At 34.6% G+C, this 21,146-nt stretch overlaps 1 protein-coding gene across 2 annotated transcripts in view; it reads right to left on the reverse strand.

Annotated features, from left to right (window-relative positions):
- Positions 1-21,146, reverse strand: part of LOC136030128 (vacuolar protein sorting-associated protein 11 homolog) — an 82,536-nt gene that overhangs the window by 38,252 nt on the left and 23,138 nt on the right. For both annotated transcript variants that reach the window (XM_065708811.1, XM_065708812.1), the window contains exons 6-10: positions 20,569-20,708; positions 15,064-15,279; positions 13,172-13,325; positions 6,912-7,058; positions 13-201 (exon numbers count right to left, since the gene is read on the reverse strand). In XM_065708811.1, the coding sequence (XP_065564883.1) occupies positions 13-201; positions 6,912-7,058; positions 13,172-13,325; positions 15,064-15,279; positions 20,569-20,708 (846 nt within the window). The remainder of the gene's footprint in view (positions 1-12; positions 202-6,911; positions 7,059-13,171; positions 13,326-15,063; positions 15,280-20,568; positions 20,709-21,146) is intronic.

A 21,146-nucleotide genomic window follows, 5' to 3' on the forward strand; every position in this document is an offset into this window, starting at 1 on the left:
AAGCTTATTCACCTGTTCAACGTTGAGAGTCCGAATATAGTCAATCGCTGCTTGGTACTCTGTTTTATCCTCAATAAGGATTTTCAAAGCTGCATCGTATCGACCATTGGTTTCCGCAACCTTAAGTGCTTCATCAATATAGCCAGCATGTCGACAGATCTTGATCGCTGTTTCCACGTCATACCCAAGTTTGGCGTCTTTCTATATATATATATAAAAAAAAGGATTACTTAAGTGAACCATTCAAGCGATCAAAATCATCTCCAGCATCATCGGGTGGACACCTTTATTTAAAGTAATATTGGGCTTGGAGAAAGGGGGGAGGTGTTGATTCCTTGACAAATCTGTTAACTCTTTTTATAACTCCCATGATGAATAAACAAGCAGTTAAGTCTTGTTAAGTCTTGTTTAGGTTAGGAAGATATTAATCATACAATGTTAGTCACTCATTTTATGACGAAGAGTGCAGGGTACCAGTCATAGTAGTATATGGACATGTAGAACTGATCGAGGGAGATGGCAGTGATTCGGCTTAATTATACTTACAGCTACAGGAATAAATAGACAAGGTCTCAGGCAGAAATATGGTGTAGCTTAACGTCTAGATTGGCAGAAATAGCAGTATATGGTATCCTAGCCAAGGCAAATTTGGTGTAGTAAAAGAAAACACTAATGGCTAGAGATTGCTGGAAAAAGGTATAAGAATTAAGTTATAACCAATATAGTTTTTGGTCATAAAAAGGCCCATAAGTTAATATGGTATTCACAAGTAAACCGAAGAGTGGCAAGACCAATACAAGATAAGGTATATAGGAATGCTGTTATTGAAGTTAAAAGTAAAGATCATCATCTAGTATTGTCTAGGGTTGACTTAAAACTGAAACTTAGGAAGGGTAACTATCTTTGGGAAGCTACGATGTTGATAGATTCCGGGATAATAATTTGAGACAAACTTTCCAGGAACAGTTGAATACTAGATTGAAGGGTTTAAAATTTGACAATGTAGAGGATGGATGGAATAATTTTAGGAAAATAGTTTGTAAAGCCGCTGATGGTGTCTTAGTGAAGAAAATTAGGAAGGCAGCAACTAATATAAATGAAAATACTTTATGTTTAATAGAGAGGAGGAGGAGCTCTGACAAGATTTATCTGAGCGATAGCTCATGTGAAAATAAGAAGATATATTGTTTGAGGAAGAATTAGTGACAGTATTAAAAGGATTAAAAAAGAATTATGCTCCAGGTGCTGTTATGTGGTAAATGAGTTTCTTAGATATGGTGGTTAAGAAGTATGAAATAAGTCACTGAAGATTATGAATACGATTTTTGAAAAAGAAGAGGTACTTAGCGAATCTAGGAAAACTTTAATCAAACCACTGTATAAGAAAGGTGATAAGAGAATGTGATAATCATAGAATCATTAGCTTGGTTTTCATAGGTAGCAAATTACTTTGTATGAGGATACTTGTTGGACTTAGAAATGCTGTAGATAAAGTTTTAAGAGAAGGACAGTGTTGTTTAAGGAAGGAAAGAGGATGCGTCGACCATATTTTGACTCTTAGATTAATAATTGAGAAGTGTCTGAGTCAGAAGCGAGTCGACCAAATTTTGACTCTTAGATTAATAATTGAGAAGTGTCTGAGTCAGAAGTGAGTCGACCGAATTTTGACACTTAGATTAATAATTGAGAAGTGTCTGCGCAACTAGATTATGAGCAAGCCCATGATTCAGCTGATAGAAGAGCTTTAACGAAGGTCTTATTTTTGTATGGTATACCAGACAAATACATTAAAGTGATTAGTGCTACGCACGAGAATAACATTGCTGCGATTCAGGTAGGGAATGAGGTTCGCAACTGGTTTCGTATTAAATCAGGGATGAAGCAGAGTTGCGTTCTATTCCCATTTATATGGACCATTTTGATTGACTTTGTCCTAAGGAGCAGAGCAACGGCAATGGGGGAACACGGAGTCAAATAGAGAAGTAAAACTCTCCTGGACATAGATTATTCTGATGACTTAAGCGTCCTAGATGAAGGAGTAAGAAAAATAAATGAACTTTAGGGGTTTTGCGGGTTCGGGTGAGAGAATAGGTTTGAAAATTAATTTTTGAGAAGGTTAAGTAGCCAAGGCTAAGTAGCTAAGGTTCTCAGGGTGAAGGATAACAGATTGCCAAAGACTGTACTTTTCGGCCAACCGTCGAGGGCCAAACGAAAAGCAGGTCGTCCCCGGTTGGGGTAGGAAGATGTAAGGAAAGATTTAAAGGAAATGGGAACTTCCTGGGAGAGTGAAAAGAGGAAGGCGTTGCATAAATTGGGATGGAGGACCGTGCTTAGCAATGTTGGCCTCAGGTTTTGCTTTATCATTTCAAGTATGTACTGCTATAGTGCCTCACTATTGTTTCTCAGGCCTGTTACCGCTATGTTAGAAAGTTAAGGAATTAGAACCATGTTTTTAACAAGTTGAGATTATTTCTAGTCTCTCACGATTATATTCTGCAAATATATAATCAGCACACGGGACAACTAAAGGTAATGTCCGAGATTTATCAATAAATCTCATAAGCAGAATGTATTTTTGTCAAGGATTAGAAAAGATGATGTAAAAGAAAAAACAAACGTTAAAAAACATTCCTAATGTTAGAAAGACTATATAAAACTATATTGGTAAATTTAGTTTTAAACTATATTTAGTATTAAATACAGTAATATAGTTTTAAATATAGTAAAACTATAATGGTAAAATATAAATTGGTTAAGCCAATACCACAACCAACGGAGACATTAAGAAAGAACTTACAGTGCAGCTTTTGATTTGGATATATTAATGGTTCTACTACTACAACCACTGCAACTACTGAAAACCTATTACAGCTCAAAATCACCAGAGGCCAACTAAGCCCTGTGACCTCCTCCTTCAGACTAATTAGCGTTTCACTACCTCTCATGAAGGTTGGGAAACCGAGAAGAAAAAAATCCGCTTAGGTCTGAAATCTGTGTAAACTACCAGTAAGACTCGTCAGCTTTGCTCATTTAATTTTTGAAAAGGTAAATATTTATTTGTGCACAAGTGTGGTAAGTGTACGAATGAACGAAAATGTATGCGTGTAGGAGTTTTTTTTTTATGTGGTTAACGTTTTATGTGTATTAACATTTTTAATAGGAGTTTTTATGGGTTTAAATAAACCATAATTGAACGTTTATATTTTATTCATATTTAAATTGAGCCTTAAAATTTTGTTTATTTTAAATCTCAGGATTTAAATTATGCTATGTTATATTCTTAGTTATAACTTAGTTATGGGTTTCTAGCATAACTGTTTTACAAAAATAGACAAGACAGAGTGCCTCTCTCGATTCTTTTCAATTAGTAACTTAAAAACATTGAATTCTCCAATAAAGAGAGTTTTTCTCATTCTTTCTCTCATTTTCTTCAGTCACTAACAATCAACAAAACATAAAAATATATCTTTTAACTAGCTGTTGGGGTGGCGCTTCGCGCAACCCCCCAAGCCCCCCCCCCCCGCGCGCGTAAGTCGTTACGCGCCATATTAGTTGCGCGCCATTGTAGTTGTGTCCCTGTGTCCCGCCTGTGAATAGAGATAGATAGATAGATATATATATATATATATATATATATATATATATGTATGTTTTTAACTACGTAAAACATCCGAAAATACAACATTCTTCGCTGTCCCATTGTCTGTGCATATAAATAGATTTTCAGGTTTACTGACTCTTGAACATGCAACATATAATTGTCCATGGGAAAAACAATCCGTATTCAGATCTATACCTCATTATTCTAATGATGTGTCCCTGTGTCCCGGTCGTCATTTATATTCCCTGTGTCCCGGTCGTCAGTTGTGTCCCGGTATCCAAGTTTGTAATTTCTCTTTGAGTGTCCCGGTCATCATTTATATTCCCTGTGTCCCGGTCGTCATTTGTGTCCCGGTCTGTAATTTCCATTCGAACAATCCCTGTGTCCCGGTCGTCATTTATATATCCTGCCTGTGCCCCCGGCGTCCCCGTTGTAGTTGTGTCCCTATGTCCCGGTCGTCATTTATATTCCCTGTGTCCCGGTCGTGATTTGTGTCCGGGTGTCCCAGTCTGTAATTTCTCTTTGAGGTTCCCGGTCGTCATTTATATTCCCTGTGTCCCGGTCGTCATTTGTGTCCCGGTGTCCCGGTATGTAATTTCATCAGTTGACAAACATGACGTCAGTCGACAAACAACTTCATGACGCATACAGCTCAATCCTTATAATGACGTCAGTCGACAAACATGACGTCAGTCGACACACAAACATGACGTCACTCGACACACACACAGACAACTTATTTATATATATATACTAGCTGTTGGGGTGGCGCTTCGCGCCACCCCAACACCTAGTTGGTGGGGGCGCTTCGCGCCCCCCCCCAAGCCCCCCCGCGCGCGTAAGTCGTTACGCGCCATATTAGTTACGCGCCATTGTAGTTGTGTCCCTATGTCCCACCTGTGAATATAGATATATATATATATATATATATATATATATATATATATATATATATATATATATATATATATATATATATATACATATATATATATATATATATATATATATATATATATATATATATATATATATATATATATATATATATATGTTTTTAACTACGTAAAACTTGCGAATATACAACATTCTTTGCTGTCCCATTGTCTGTGCATATAAATAGATTGTCAGGTTTACCGACTCTTGAACATGCAACATATAATGGTCCATGGGAAAACAATCCGTATTCAGATCTATACCTCATGATTCTAATGATTGCCCTTGAGCTTTGTTGATGGTGATTGCTAATCGACCATTCCCTGAGTCGCCATCGTCATTTATATATCCCCCTGTGCAACCCGGCGTCCCCTTTGTAGTTATGTCCCTGTGTCCCGGTCGTCATTTATATTCCCTGTGTCCCGGTCGTCATTTGTGTCCCGGTGTTCCAGTCTGTGATTTCTCTTTGAGTGTCCCGGGCGTCATTTATATTCCTTGTGTACCGGTGTCCCGGTCGTCATTTATATCCCCCTGTGCCCCCCGGCGTCCCCATTGTAGTTGTGTCCCTGTGTCCCGGTCGTCATTTATATTCCCTGTGTCCCGGTCGTCATTTGTATCCCGGTGTCCCGGTCTGTATATACATTCGTTTTTTAGTTTTGTTTTTCTCCTTTATTTTTTTCCTTTTTTCTTTTTTTTCTTTTTTAGTTTATTTAGATTTTTAGATTTTTTAGTTTTTTTATTAGTTTTTAGTTTTTTTGTAGTTTTTACCATTTTTTTAGTTTTTTTAGTTTTTTTTTTTACTTATGTCCTGGTCGTCATTTATACTCCCTGTGTCCCGGTCGTCATTTGTGTCTCGGTGCTTTGTTGATTGCTAATTTATATTATATTTATATTTATATTTTTTATATTTATTAATATTTTTTTAGTTTTCTTTTTCTCTTATTTTTCAGTTTTTTCCTTTTTTTTAGTTTTTTCTTTTTTAGTTTTTAGTTTTTTTTTGTTTTTTACCTTTTTTTAGTTTTTTTAGTTTTTTTAGTTTTTTAGCTTTTTTAGTTTTTTTATTAGTTTTTAGTTTTTTTTTAGTTTTTGCCTTTTTTTAGTTTTTTCAGTTTTTTTAGTTTTTAGTTTTTTACCTTTTTTATTTTTTTTTAGTTTTTTAGCTTTTTTAGTTTTTTTCTTTTTAGTTTTTTTTGTAGTTTTTACCTTTTTTAGTTTTTTTTTCTTCTTTTGTATTAGTGTGAAATAATTCAGACGTCATATGCGGACAAACACGACGTCACTCGACAGACAGACAGACAGACATAACCCACAAACAACTTATTTTTATATATATTTATTCATATTTTTTTAGTTTTCTTTTTCTCTTTTATTTTTCAGTTTTTTCCTTTTTTTTAGTTTTTTTCTTTTTTAGTTTTTAGTTTTTTTTAGTTTTTTTACCTTTTTTTAGTTTTTTTTAGTTTTTTTAGTTTTTTAGCTTTTTTAGCTTTTTTATTAGTTTTTATTTTTTTTGTAGTTTTTGCCTTTTTTTATTTTTTTCAGTTTTTTTTAGTTATTAGATTTTTACCTTTTTTTAGTTTTTTTAGTTTTTTAGCTTTTTTAGTTTTTTTTTCTTTTTAGTTTTTTTTGTAGTTTTTACCTTTTTTAGTTTTTTTCTTCTTTTGTATTAGTGTGAAATAATTCAGACGTCATATGCGAACAAACATGACGTCACCTGATCCACAGATCCACACACAGACAACTTATTTTTATATATATTTTAGTTTTTTTTCTTTTTAGTTTTTTTGTAGTTTTTACCTTTTTAAGTTTTTTTTCTTCTTTTGTATTAGTGTGAAATAATTCAGACGTCATATGCGGACAAACACGACGTCACTCGACAGACAGACAGACAGACATAACCCACAAACAACTTATTTTTATATATATTTATTCATATTTTTTTAGTTTTCTTTTTCTCTTTTATTTTTCAGTTTTTTCCTTTTTTTTAGTTTTTTTCTTTTTTAGTTTTTAGTTTTTTTTAGTTTTTTACCTTTTTTTAGTTTTTTTTAGTTTTTTTAGTTTTTTAGCTTTTTTAGTTTTTTTATTAGTTTTTATTTTTTTTGTAGTTTTTGCCTTTTTTTATTTTTTTCAGTTTTTTTTAGTTATTAGATTTTTACCTTTTTTTTAGTTTTTTTTAGTTTTTTAGCTTTTTTAGTTTTTTTTTCTTTTTAGTTTTTTTTTGTAGTTTTTACCTTTTTTAGTTTTTTTCTTCTTTTGTATTAGTGTGAAATAATTCAGACGTCATATGCGAACAAACATGACGTCACCTGATCCATCCACAGATCCACACACAGACAACTTATTTTTATATATATTGTGCATAATGAAAAGGACTTACGCATAGAAAACTACTTAGTTTTTCAGTATCTCTTAATTTGGCATAGCAATTAATGAGAAGTGTCGTGTGATCCTTGGTCGCCAGTCTTTCTCTGTGCAACAGCTCAAGGTACTGAGTGAGACTTAATATTCTAGGTGAATCAAGATACTAAAAAAATAAATCATAGTAGCAGACAGTAACTAATCATTCAACCACTTAGGCCAATATTAGGACAGTTAAAAATAATAATTAAAAAACTTAGCAATCAAACACATTTATGATATAATCACAAAATTAAACAATTCAACTTTTACTTATGACAAAGAAGTTTATATATGAAAAGACTATAAAAGAGGCTCACCATTAATGAAATTTTTGTTGGGCATAAAAAATATCTCAACTATATCTCACACCTTCGTTAACTACATCCAATAATTTTCTACCAAATACCTTTTTTTCAAATGGGCCATTCAACTCATTTTTTGTCTCACTAAGGAATTACAACCCATCCCACTCCTGACGCAAGCGTACGTGCCTTACTAAAAAAATTCCATAGAAACAGATTATTCAAACGATCAAGATCGTCATCTTCAGCTCACTAACGAGAAATGTACACTCATGCAATAGTCTTGAAGAAAATTACTTATTTAATTTTAATTCTAATTTTTCTGTCTTTTTCGTTTTCGATTCGCCGTTCTTGATTAAGACACAACATGGCACCTATTTAATCATACTAACATTCAGTTTTTATTTAATTTCTTATTAACAATAACTTTGAAGTCTTCCTAGAATGATATTCTTTTGCCATGCGAAGTAAAGTAGATTGTAGAATCCGAGTACCGTTTAATAGCTTTGAGTAACTTTTTTCTATGTTTATAACATTCATACTCTACAAATATTGAACATACAAATTTACCATTAATGCCTTTATTGCCACCTTTTTTATCCTTTGAAATCAATTTATGTAAGGTGAATTTTGAAATAAAAGTAAGATACAAAAGTGACTAAATGCCATCCTGATTCTACAAGCTGCTTCACATTCGTATGACAAGTATCTATTACACTGGTCGACAGTGGTTCATTAACAACAACCAAATTATAATTTTATAATTAACTCGTATTGTTATTTAAATAACTGTAAGTAAAGCAGTCCAACCACCTCTCATCTCTTTTATCACAGTTGCAGCAGTTCTACAACCGATCAAAGAATGGACCACGGCCCGTATGAACGAAAAACAATGTTTTTAATAAAAACCGTCTACTGAGCAAAAATTGCCATTTGTAGCAGATTCAGGAATGGCAACTGTTATCTCGATTGGTCTTAATTGTAAAATTTTGTTTATAAATAACAACAAATGGGATCGTCCAACTTCATGATTTTCGAGCCTGCGCCAAACTCTGCTGTCAACCCTGCAACCCTGTCTCATCCAATAATTATTTACAAAAAAAAACTTCCCAAAAAAGAAGTTTTCAAAGAAAAGTAAAGAGCCTTATTGGACTTAAGATCAGCATTTGCCATAGTCACTACACTTTTCCCTATTTTGAACGAAATCGCTTTTGCTAAATTTTGATCAGTGTTTAGGGGAGGTGGGCCAAAAAGGGCCATGGGACTTGTCCTCCAACCACTTTTCAACATACCCTGTAACTTTCAACTTCCGTTCCTTAGCTATTTCTGATAGACCCTTTTGACAACCAGCATGCAAATACTATGTTTTGATTGTATTCGGCATTTCTCTGCAAAGCTCTGGAGGGTCATGTCATTCTCATAGGCATAACCATTTGACCTTTAGACGATTTTGAACAAGATGGCTATTTCAAAATTTTGATAGAACGTTTTTGAAAAGAGGGAAGCTAAAGAGGACATGAAAGGGGGCTGGGAGCCCTCCAACCACTTTAAACATTCCCCTGAATACCTTTCAAGTGAATACCTTTAGTTGAAAGCTTCAACTAAGAAGCTTCAGCCTGTTATTAAGATACTACAGATCCACTTTTGGATAAACTGAATGTACATAGTGCCTTTGATTTCATACATGTAAACAATTTACAAATTGCAAAGTTTACAATTCTTACATCCTGGGTTGTGAGGAATATGGCATCCCTGGAGGTGTAGCTATTACACCTTTTGACTAGTTTGAATAAAATGATAGTTACAGAATTTCGACATATTTTGCAGCACATAGAAAGGAGAGGGGGCTGGTTTTCCTCCAATCCCTCTTAAACATCACCTTAACGTACCGTGAAAGTTTCAACCTAATACCCTCAGCCTTTCTCACATATTGCTGATACCTTTTTCAAAACAGCAAGGACAAAGTGTATTTGATTGTGTTTGGCATCCTTTTGAACACTTCCTTAAATTTTCACCGTAATACTCTAAGCTCTTTTCGAGATCCAGGATCAAATAATGCACTCTTTTTTGATAAAAGACCTTACATGTTAACAATGGACAACTTGCATTCCTTACAGTCCTTGAACCAGGGGGCAGGGAGATTGTCAGCCCTGGAGGCATATTATTTTGAACAAAATGGCTATCTCCAAAATTTGACTAGATGTATTTGAGGGAAAAAGGACGGGGAGGAGTTAGTTGCCATACGGTCATTTTCGGTTCTTAATCCAAGTTTATACGGTCACCTCTTCCATATAACCTTAAATATTAACAATGGACAAGTTGCAAAGCTTACTACCCTTGCCCCACGGGCTCTGAGGGCTATTTTAAAACCCAGAGGCATATTTTAGACTTTTGGAACGAAATGGCTATCTAAAAATTTGATCGGATACATTTAGGAAAGAAGGGCGTGGATGGGGGCTGGTCGCCCCCCAATTACTTTTTATTCTTAAAAAGGGCACTAGAATTTTCACTTTCCAATCAAGTGAGCCCCTTACAAGGTTTTAACGACCACTCCTTCCATAAAACCTTATTTTAATTTTGATAAACTTACTGAAGTCAAGGTGCTACCAGAATTAAATCAAATCGACGTTATAGCTGTTACAGAGGAACAGTCTCATGACCAAAGGTCTCTTCGTTTGTACAATTATTCAGAGTTTATTAAGCTCCGTCCTTTGGATCACCCACTTGGAAAAAAGGAGGTGATGTCATATTTTTACTAAATGCAGCCTTTTCCTTAAAATTATTCCTGTTCCTAATTTATCTGAGTATAATGAAATCCTTTGGCTAAGTATTAGTCTCAGATCGAAAGGAAAATTGGGAAACTACGAAAAACAAATGTCTGTCCTTTAGATATCCCGTTTCCTCTTATTAGTGCTTTCAGTGACTTTCTCTCAAAGCCCTTGTCTGTTATTTTCAATGAGATTCCTGAGTCTGGCCAATATCCGCAAATTTGGAAACAGGGTATCATAGCCCCCATGAAAGAGAAAGACGGAAAACTTGGTTTTGAAGGTGTTCGTCAAATTTCACTCCCTCCTATATTCTCTAAACTATATGAAGGATTTCCTGCGGATTGGCTCAAGGAGAAAATCCTGCCTCTTATTGACCTAGACGATTCGGGAACATCAAATCCGCTTCAACTTCCCGCATTACCTTGTTTTTCCTATTGACTCAATTGGAGACTCAATTGGAGAAATTCTCGAAAAACCTAATTTCTGGCTAAGTTTAATTTCCATTGACCTTCAAATTGGTTGCCTTTTTATCAAACAGATTACAGGTAGTCAAATATCAGAATCAGTATTCCACTCCCCTCCCTGTCCACAATAGAGCACCCCAAGGTACTCTCCTAGGTCCCCTCCTTTTTTTCTGTTATGACAAATAACTTTACCAAGGAATTTCCGGCAGATGGAAATTTGCGGATGACCTAACGGTTGTTGAGACCTGCTACCGAAACCTAGTGAGTAAACCTATGAGTATCCTCATTGATATTGCAGATGACGCTACGGTCTTGGACATGAGAGTAAACCCCTCCCAATCTATGATAATGCCAATATGTTTCCTTAAAACCTTACCCCTTTTCCTTAATCCTATCCCCCCAGATGTTTCTGTGTCTCCCTTTAAATTACTTGGGGTCACTATTTCCTCTAATTTAAAGTGGGATATCCACGTAAAAGATACTATCCACAAAGCTAATGCGTCCTTGTCTGTCCTAAAGCTCTTGAATAAATTTAACGTCCCCCATCCCATTCTTTACGGTTCTATACTTCCTTTGTCTGCCCGCATCTTGAATATGCATGTCCAGTTTGGCATCCTGGCATCTTCTGTGATGGACAAGAAAAAATTGAATACATTCAAAAAAGAGTCCTGAGAATAATTTTTAAAGAAGCTAAGGTACCATACTCACTTCTTCTAAAAAAGGCCAAGCTGGAAGCTCTTGAGCACAGGAAAGGAGCTTTGCGCCTCCGTTTTGCAAAAAAATGCAATAATAAAACTTCGTACCGAAAACATTTTCCCCAAAAGACACTCCCCATCCAAACACCGCCTGCCACGTACTGTTTCTGGAGACGTTCCTATCTTGTCTCCCATCCGTTGCTTAGCCTCCAGGTATGAAAAAACTTTTGTCCCCTTCATTACTGATAAAATAAACCGCTAGTTTCCTTTATTTATTTGGTACTGGTAATACTCAAGTTTTATGTTCGTGTGATTCTTTTGTTCCCTCCCCATTGTTTATATGTTCTCTTTTAAACTTTTTCGATGCTAATTTTATCTCACTCTTTTCACTCTTTTATCTCACGTTTTTACCTTTTAAACTTTCTGACATTCAGGTAGTCTTTTTTTTACTAATGAATGGCTTTTCCTTTCCGATTTTGGTGTTATTGTCACCGTTTATCCAGTATTTTTGTTGTTGTGCTGTTCTTATGATTTTTTATTTTTATTTTTATAGTTTTATGACTCCGAAACGCGAATTCGGTCCTTCGGGGCTTGTTTTTTTGAAACTAAATATCTTATCATATTATCTTATCTTACTATGAGCGACTAGCAAAGCTTAGAGTTCGTCCCCTATGGCTGGACGGAGGGCGTTGTCGACCCCAGAGGCATAGTTATTTGATTTTTGGTTTTATTTTGAACAGAACAACTATTTCAAATTTTGATCCGATGTATTTGCGGAAAAGAGCGCGTGGGGGGAGGTATATTGCCCTCAGATCACTGATAAAAATAATAATGCGAAACTTGCATAAGTTACATCCCTTGCTCCGGGTGCTGTGGGGGGGGTTTTCAACCCCTGAGTTATAGTTATTTGACTTTTGAACAAAATGGCTATCTCGACATTTTGCGGGAACGCATTTGGGCATCAAAGGACGTGAGGGGGGGGGCTGGATACCCTTTGATTACTTTCGACTCTTAAAAATGGCACTAGAACTTTCAATTTTCAATCGAATGAGCCCCATCCGAGTTTCATACGACCGCCCCTTGCATAAGAACCTTATATTTCAAAATGGGCAACTAGTATAGCCTATAGCCCCTGTCCCTGGGGGTTATCAAACCCAGAGGTGCAGTTATTTTACCTTTGGACTATCTTGAGCCAAATGATTATCTCAAAATTTTGATCGGATCCACTTGGAGAAAAGGATTGCAACGAGGAGGGGGGCTGGTTCCTCTACGGTCACTTTTGACACATAAAAAGGGAACTAGAATTTTCAATTACCAATCAAATGAGCCTCCTCCAAAGTTTATAAAACCGCCCTTCCATGAAAATCACATTAGTTAACAACGGGCAACTAGCATAACTTATAGCCTTTCCTCGGTTGCCGGGGTCGTCGACTCCGGAGGCACAGTTATTAGGCCTTTGGAATATTTTGAACAAAATTGTTATCTCGAAAAATTTTTCGTATCCACCTGGAGAAAGGGGTGGAAATGGGAGGAGGGTGGTTTCCCTCTGATCACTTTTGACTCTTAAAAAGAGCACTAGAGCTTCCAATTTCAAATCGAATGAGCCCCCCCCCCCCTCTGAAGCCTTTACGACCGCCCCTTCCATGTGCCTCTAGAAAAAAAAACAAATAAATAATAAAAAACATTGAAGCCTCATGGCTCTTTACTATAGTCAAAGCTAAAGCGTTGCCCCTGATTTGCAGCAGTCAAGGGATACACAGTAATATTTTGGGAAAAGTTTGTAACCTGCTATACAGAAACTCGTAATTTTAAACCATTCCATGCGGTAAAAATTGAATATAACACTGAAATTTTGTAAAATATAAAATATTAAAGACAACGTATTCGAATGAATTTAAAATACTGTGATTTTCCGACTTCTTTGAAAAAATATGCAAACTTTTAGCAAAAAGAGGAAAATGAAAAAGGTGGCCAACTAGCTAAATGACGTAGGTTAGTAATTACCAACCTTTCTGATAACGTACGAAGGTTCAATTCGTCCAATGGTCTTAATATACTGTTCCATAGCAATGGAATGATCACCTTTAGCGTATAAATGATCACCATACTGACGAAACAGTTCTGCCAAGTTATCAGCATCATACTGGTGAGCCTTAGCAATGCTGAAATGAAACAAAAAAGAATCAGAAATAGTGAAATGAAAATAGATACAGATATGCAATGTTCTATTTTGCAATGCTTTGACAATCTAAATGAGGGTTAAGTTATAGACATTTCTAAAAGTTTTGAAGATTGATTTATATTTAAAGTTATGGTAGATTATGTGAGAAATTGAAAGAAATCCAAAGGCTTGAATAAAACTATGAATGAAAAAAGGTAATCATTTTAATGTACTAAAACACAGCTCAAAGACGAACGACGTGTTTTAACGTATTGTAACTTATAAGTCTGATATATAACGTAAGATACATCATATAGTCTGTGGTGGTCTTTTTATATTCTCCTGTGGTCTTTTATCTTTACCTTTAATTCTTCCTCCTACACTGAAGACGGCTGATCAGAGATCTCACTGAAAATATACGCATTTTTCTCTTTTTTCGCTGCCTGTGATTTACAACGTTTTCTTTTTCGCTGGCCAACGTTCTCTCCCTTTATGATAACAATAAGAAAAGGTATCATTTTAATGTACCAAAATAAAGCTCAAAGACGGACAACGTGTTTTAAGATATTGTAAGGTATCACATGATGACTATAACCCATTTATTGCATACCACGTTCTATTCATGGGATTGGTACATTTTCCTGCATTAAGTTCTTGAGAAACTTAACAGTGATAAATGATATTTACTCTACATTTTCTGTACTGCCCCGTTCCCAAAAATTTCCTATGTGTGTGCCTTTATGCAAACAAACAAATATTCTTGAACAATCATAAGTCCATGATTATGAAGTCCTTAAAACAGGAGACTAAGTATATGTAGTTCAAACTATTTTGCATACCCATCTAAAGGGTACCTGTCAGAAACAAAATGCTGAAACTTGCAAACAAATATTATAAGAGAAAATAACAAAATATGGCAACAAAAATAGGGGATATCATGAGCGTCAAAGGAAAAAAAAACGGTTTATTTTTTATACTGCTACTACTGCTCACTGTGGACCCAAAGTACCTGAGTAAGATAATATTGCCGTAAGATACCTGAGTAAGAAAATATTGCAGTAAGAGACTGCAATATTATTCTAATTCTTTCGGAAAATTATACAACACGCGATGGCGCCTTCGCAATGCTTTGTTTTAATTAGACAGTCGGATTCCCCTGGATCGTGCCAGTTCTGAGTTGGTAGTTCATTGGGCGCCGAGGCTCCAAATACATGCCAACGTCGTAATTTCACATATCCACACAACTTTACGAAAAAGTCGAAACACTGGTTAAGGAAATAAAAGAGATGAAAAAAGACCCAATAAAGGATTTTTGAATAGTAAATAACTATTAAGCTAAAAATTAGCTAGTAGGTTATATTGAAAGTGATAATCATAATTTTTGGCAATACTGAAATATTGACTAGAAAAAAACTCAAGGCAAAGTTTGGTAAGGTTACCCTTTGAATTAGTTAAATATTTTGCCATGATTCCAAATGATGTTGTAAGTATTCCAGTAATAATCGCATAAATCTTGATATAAATTTAGTCAAAAAGTTTAGTGTTTTCTACTTTTGCCGATTTTTATACTTAAAATGTCGCTTTTATCACATCTTTTTTTCTGTTCGTATCTGTATTATTTTAATTTTATTAATTTTATTAAAAGCTTTTAAACACTTCTTTGCTTCTTTCGTTATTCTTTCAACAGATAGGCGTCTGACAAAACTCATTTTGTATAGTCAATAGTCAATCGAGTCTACCTGATAGCAACATCATACAGATTCTTCTTGAAGAGAGTATCAAGTTTGGTTTGAAGATCCTTCTCTCTTAATTCCAGGATTCGGTCATCCACGGTATACACATAAAGGCTTCCAAAAACTGGAAATATATTTACCACAGCTGAAGTTGTTGTAGAGAAAGCGATAGAGCGAGCTGCAAGATCAATAACGTGGACTGCGTTTTTCTCAGCTCCTTCACTTGAAAAAGAAAGCGAAAAGGAATCAATTAATGTATACAAAAATCATTTTTGCATTATTATTAGAAAGCGTTAAGACAAATCTTTAAAAAAGGTAATTTCCCTTCGAAAACGAAACTGAGAAATAAAAAACAAGTTAGATAATTTTAGTAGAAGAAAAATCTTTTCTGTTTCCTTTTTGCTCCTTATTATACGTGTAAATAGTGAAAAAAAAGTAGTTAAGCACCCCACATAAGAGAATATCGTAAATAGTATATACTATTTAGCATAAATAGTAATATGAAGATTCATAAAACAGCTCTTTTAAAAGTAACACCAAGCAAGGTCTTTTAATCTACTACGGGTGCTTTAGAAAGCTAAAAAAAAACAGAATTTATTTTCATCAGTAGTTGGTAGAAAACCAAAAACTCTAAATAATTGGTTCTTATGATGAGAGAGATCTTAAAATCAAGTTACTGCATTTTTTAATATGGTAATGTCTTTTTCTCCCATTTTTGCTACTCATGTCTACCCAACAGCGTAATATACCAGCATATTAGTGTGTTGACAGATGACAATGGTTGGAGCAGTACTACAACCTAGTAAAGAGCAAACCATGGCCCATAATAAGATAAATTTTTAAAACAAGTTTTATAAGAAACTGTTTAGTATAACCCATTTTCCAATGGAAGCTGATTCAGAAACAATAGCTATTTTCAGATTTAACAGAATAGTAACTTGTAATTATTGAAATACATTTTGAAAATTTCCCCAAAAATCCTCAGACCTCTCGTAAAAGATGACAATTTGAAATCAAACGTAAACCACCAAAATTGTCATTGTAGATAACCTAAACCGGAGACTAGTAGAGACACCTAACGCCCTTGAAAAACCAGGAAGATCACATTTGCACATAGATAAATTATATATGTCACCTCTTTGTCCCAGTGATCATATCGAACTAGTGGTGGCAGCTTATTTTGGATGAAGCTCTTTTGAATAGAAATCACAATATCTAGAGGCCTTTTTAAGAGTCAGAAGAAACTGCACCATAGCAAAGAACCATTTTTTTGCCATTTTGTGCCATAAAACCTATTTTTGCTCAAAAGGGGGCTAAACGCAGACGAACCAATATTCTAAGATAGTCATCAATTTCTTGTGTTCTAAAACCCTTAGCTGTAGGCTTACAGTTCACTATATTGAATTTCGAGCGAAATCGCGTTTTATCACGGGGTAGAATAAGTGTTAGCTCTCGTCTTTTTCTTCTTCTTTTTCCAGAGTTGATCTTACTGAATCAAAGGCCGTAAATCTTCATGGGGGGGGTCATTTGATCAGAAATCAACATTTCTATCGCTTTTGTTAAGTCACAAAAGTGACAAATTGCCATTTTCTGATAAAAAAAAAAGCAACAACAATTTTGGCCCAACAAGACCAACAGCCTAATTTTGATTTTAAATATAATTCTTAACAGAAATAACTGTATCAGCAATATTATGTAAAGCAAAACTTTTGCCTACGGACCAATGAGGTCCGCGTAGCGTAGGTGGCGACGCACTGATGCCCTTCCCTCGACTGGGAGTTTTAAGCGTGATTTTAGGCAAATCATCTGACACTTCTCGTGTTTTCCCCTAGATTCTTCTAGGTACCCATTTGCAGCTGTGTAGACTTTTGGCTTGTCTTAGAGGGAAACACCACTAACTCTCGCCCCAAACCAAACAATAGCCACCATTGGGACTCAGACCAGCGACCCTTTGCTTGTGAATCTAACGTGCTAATCTTTCGTACGGCACAGATCAATAATATTTCAGTAAAGATAAGGTAAGGTTTTACGCAGGTGTGCAAAAAGTCCCAAAGCTTCCAGTAGCAGAATTTCAAATGCTGTCGAAATTTAGCAGCACAACTTGCATTTTAACATCTTTGCTTTGAGCAAAAAGTATTTTTATACACAATATTTGTGGAAAAGTAACAAATGTAATTAAAATGCACCATTTGATTTTCTGGGAGACCAATATTGATTGGCAGCCTGGCAGTCACATGCATTATGAAGCTGTGATATTTGTTCTGCCCTAATCTGATCCCCAAAATAAACAGAGAATTGATGATATTGTGGTGTGGCTGTTTTAGTCTACTAATCTTCCACGTTCCAGCTTTCCCATCACCTGCTTTAACTATATGTACATCTTGATAGCTACCAGCCCTTTTAAGATTCTTTAACCTGACGAATAAACAGTTTTGAGAGAATTTGGCTATTTGTGCGAGATTTGGACATATATTCACTTGCCCACAAAACAAAGGATAACAACAACTTAAAAGAAAATTTTCACATAGCGACATTAAAACTCAATGGGCTTTTAATTTGAACAAGTTTTAAAAAGCAGCAGCATGAGGAGAGATACATCACCTGGTCAAAAAAAAAGAATATCAAAAACGAAAACAGCTCTTTATTGTTTTGTAGTTGCTCTTTTTTAGAGTTTTGGTTCCTGTTGGGTCGAGCTACTTATGGTTCATTACCAGCAACAGTATGATCAATCTTCAAACACAGATATCAGGTAGCAGAGTAAAAAATAAAGACCCACGATTTGTAAAAAAAAAAAGTATGAAAATAATATAAAACCTTACAAGAAAACAGTCCGTAAATTATAACCAAATTTTGACTTTTGGCGATAATATACAAATTTTTATGAATCACGTTTTGGGGTCGCTTTTGTTTTATTCAACTATTCCCTGAATTTGAATATAATTTATAGGTAAACTTTGTCTCATTAAGAGGGACAGAGGGAGGGGCAATTTTTACAGTAAGAAGATTATATTTAGGGAAAGTTTTGAATGGCAAAACCAAGTCTACCAAAATTTTTTTTTTAATTCTATTGTTTTTATCTCAGGATTAGCCTTCATAGAGGGTTAATAATTGCTCAAGCATTAGATGTTGTGGAGGTAGGCCTAGATATTAAAAAAAAATCATATGCCCTAATTTGAGATAAATATCTATTCCATAAAACTTCATTTACTTACTTAACAACATTCCTTGACCGTAAAAAGATCCTATACTGCATTTGAACGACTGAATCAAGCATGGACGCCCACCAAAAATATTACAGGGTGAGGGTACCAGATTAGCAATGGTAAGCGAAGGAGGAGGAGGAAAATACATTTGAAGATAAAAGTTAATGTGCAAAATAAAACTCTCAAGGAAAAAAGAAAAGTACTTAATTTTTACATACCAAATGAAGCAAAATTCAACAAATTTTTAGATGGTGAAGATTCATGGCAAGAAGATCAATTCTTTTAACTTGTAATTATGTTTTATACTGCTAACACTCAAGAAGTGAAGTTAGGTTATCTCTAATGAAAAATACCGAAACATGATGAAAATATAATGCTTTAAAGAATAAATTTGGGCTATATATTTGCAAATAAGGGGGGGTAGCCTAACCCTCACACAAGCCCACTAATGTGCAAACATATAGCCCAAATCATACAATTCCAATGTATTCTGACACCCGCCACTTGTTTTCCAATGAGCGTAAGCCAACTGTTTCTTAACACAGACAGATAAAACAGGTTTGCTCTTGAGTTTTACACATTGTAAACTTGAATGTTGGCGGTATAATATATAAGTACCCTTTAATCTATCACGCATTCAATTATGTATTCAAGATTAACATATTATGCCCAAAACCTAGAGTAAAAGAAAATAAGACTCGAACTGAATTGCAGAAAATAAGAGAAAAAAGTATTGTCTTAAAGGATCGATTTAATTTCTGAGTAAAACGACGCTTATGTTTTAAAAGAGCATCTCCAAATATCTCCAAATTTATCGCAAAATCCCCCACCCTCTCTGCATAGGTACCACGCTTACCCTTTTTCATTTTAGAATAATTTTTCAATCTAACTCTCTTATATTTTCAGATCTTAGAAAATTAAACAGAATAGCAAAAGAAAACAAAATTTAAACTCATTGTCCAGCTGTCTAAAACAACCTTCTTTGCATCAATGCTCCGAATTATACTGAACAAAAACATGTTTAAATGAAATTCTTTACCACGAGTCAAAAGAGAATCTTTGATGAAATTGTATAGTCTTATAAACATTATACTTTTACTAGGATAGGAAGAAAGATCATCTATATCTAGTTTTTGCTGTGTAGTAAATAATTGAGACAAAAACTTTGGAAAGTAGTGAAAAAATTATATCAAGCTACGTAAAAGTGATGGTTAGTAGGGATGGATTGTCACTAGTGATGAAGCACTAGGGGTGGCAACCTTGAGTGAAAGGGGATTTTTGGGGAACCAATTTTTTGGGAAAGCACTGGTATTTTCAGACAAAATCTGCCAACAAATTTTACTAGGCCATGAAAACTGCCAGGCAGCATTGCTTATATGCTAATCCACTTTTTGCACTGCAGAGCACAACTTGTATTTTAACAGCTTTCGTTTCAGCAAAAATTATTTTCGTGTATAAAAATTGTACCCTCAGACAAAATCTGCCAACAAATTTGAAAACTGCCAAGTAGCATTGCTACTTTGCTACCCCATTTTTTGCACAGCGGGTTTTACGTTATTTATATTTCAGTCGTTTTCGACTTTTGTATTCTCAAACCTGTTTGCGCTTTTTTTACGGACTCCTTTAGTGGTGATGCTTACCACCAGCCATGCCTTAAGTAATTTTTCACGTAGAATCCGATCATTTATAAATGCTATACTGAGTAAAGTTTCTCTTCAATTTATATTAAATGGATTTTTTTTTTCAATGGTTTCTTTTCATCTCATGGTAAACTACTGCTCAAAATCAATATTATACTTCCACCAAATTCTTGAACTGAATATATTACAATGGATATAAGTCTAACAACGATAACCATAAGGCATAAAATCTATAGATGTCACCTCGGTTGAATTCACTCGTACTCTAAGGTAAGCATGTGCTAAAAACTGCGTGACATGGCAGCTATGAGGAATAAAAAAAAAATATTCTGATTATTTTTGAATTACGTAGAAAATTGCCAAGGAAAGTAATATACAGTTAATAAAAAAGATGTTTATAATATATATGGCTCACTTACATATATTATGAAAAAAAGAATAGTCCTGAATGGAAAATTTAAAATTAGAAAAAAAAATTATATTATAAACACAATAAAGCTCCAAAATAATAAGACCCATGGTTGGTTACAAGAATAAAATTCAATGAAAATATTATTTCGAATATATTTACACGAATTAACAAGTGGTGGGAAAAAAAAAAAAAAATACTTTGGAAATAAATAAACAAACAGCTTAAATGTTGCAAAACGTTGAATTCTTTTACATACCTGACGGGAACACCATGTGACTGCTGCTCTTTAACCACAACAACCAAATAGCCTCGATACCACTTGATTAACTTTTTTTCTCCGTCAAATGCATAGCAAGTGCCTCGACTTTCTGGTCCCCCTGTGAAACTGTATATAGCCTAAAAAAAAGAAGAGTAGTCATAAGAAAATAATCAAAAATTGAAAAACAAATTCTTAGGGAAAAAAGAACAGTGATTTGAAACATAATCAAAAACGAGACCCAACCAAGATAGAAAGATTCAATGCTGCAGTTACCAAGATTTAGATAGCTAGAATAATATATAGAGTAAAGAATAATAAAATTTTAACCATTGGTGGAATTCACAGTCATAGAAAGTATTTCTTAGCAAAAAGAGTTAAGTTTTACCAAAGATTGAAAATACAGTATTTTAGAAAAAATGACACTCTTGACCACCTTTTCTCCTTAAGTGTGGCTTTTAATCGTGACTGTCATCAAAAAATCTTAAAACTTAGTGGCCTGATCATTTTGAAGCAGGTCTATAAAGTAAAATTCAATCTTCAAAATAATTGCCAAAGCAAACATCACCGAAGAAGTG

Source organism: Artemia franciscana, chromosome 8, assembly GCF_032884065.1.
Source record: "Artemia franciscana chromosome 8, ASM3288406v1, whole genome shotgun sequence".
In the NCBI taxonomy this organism is placed as follows: Eukaryota; Metazoa; Arthropoda; class Branchiopoda; order Anostraca; family Artemiidae; genus Artemia; species Artemia franciscana.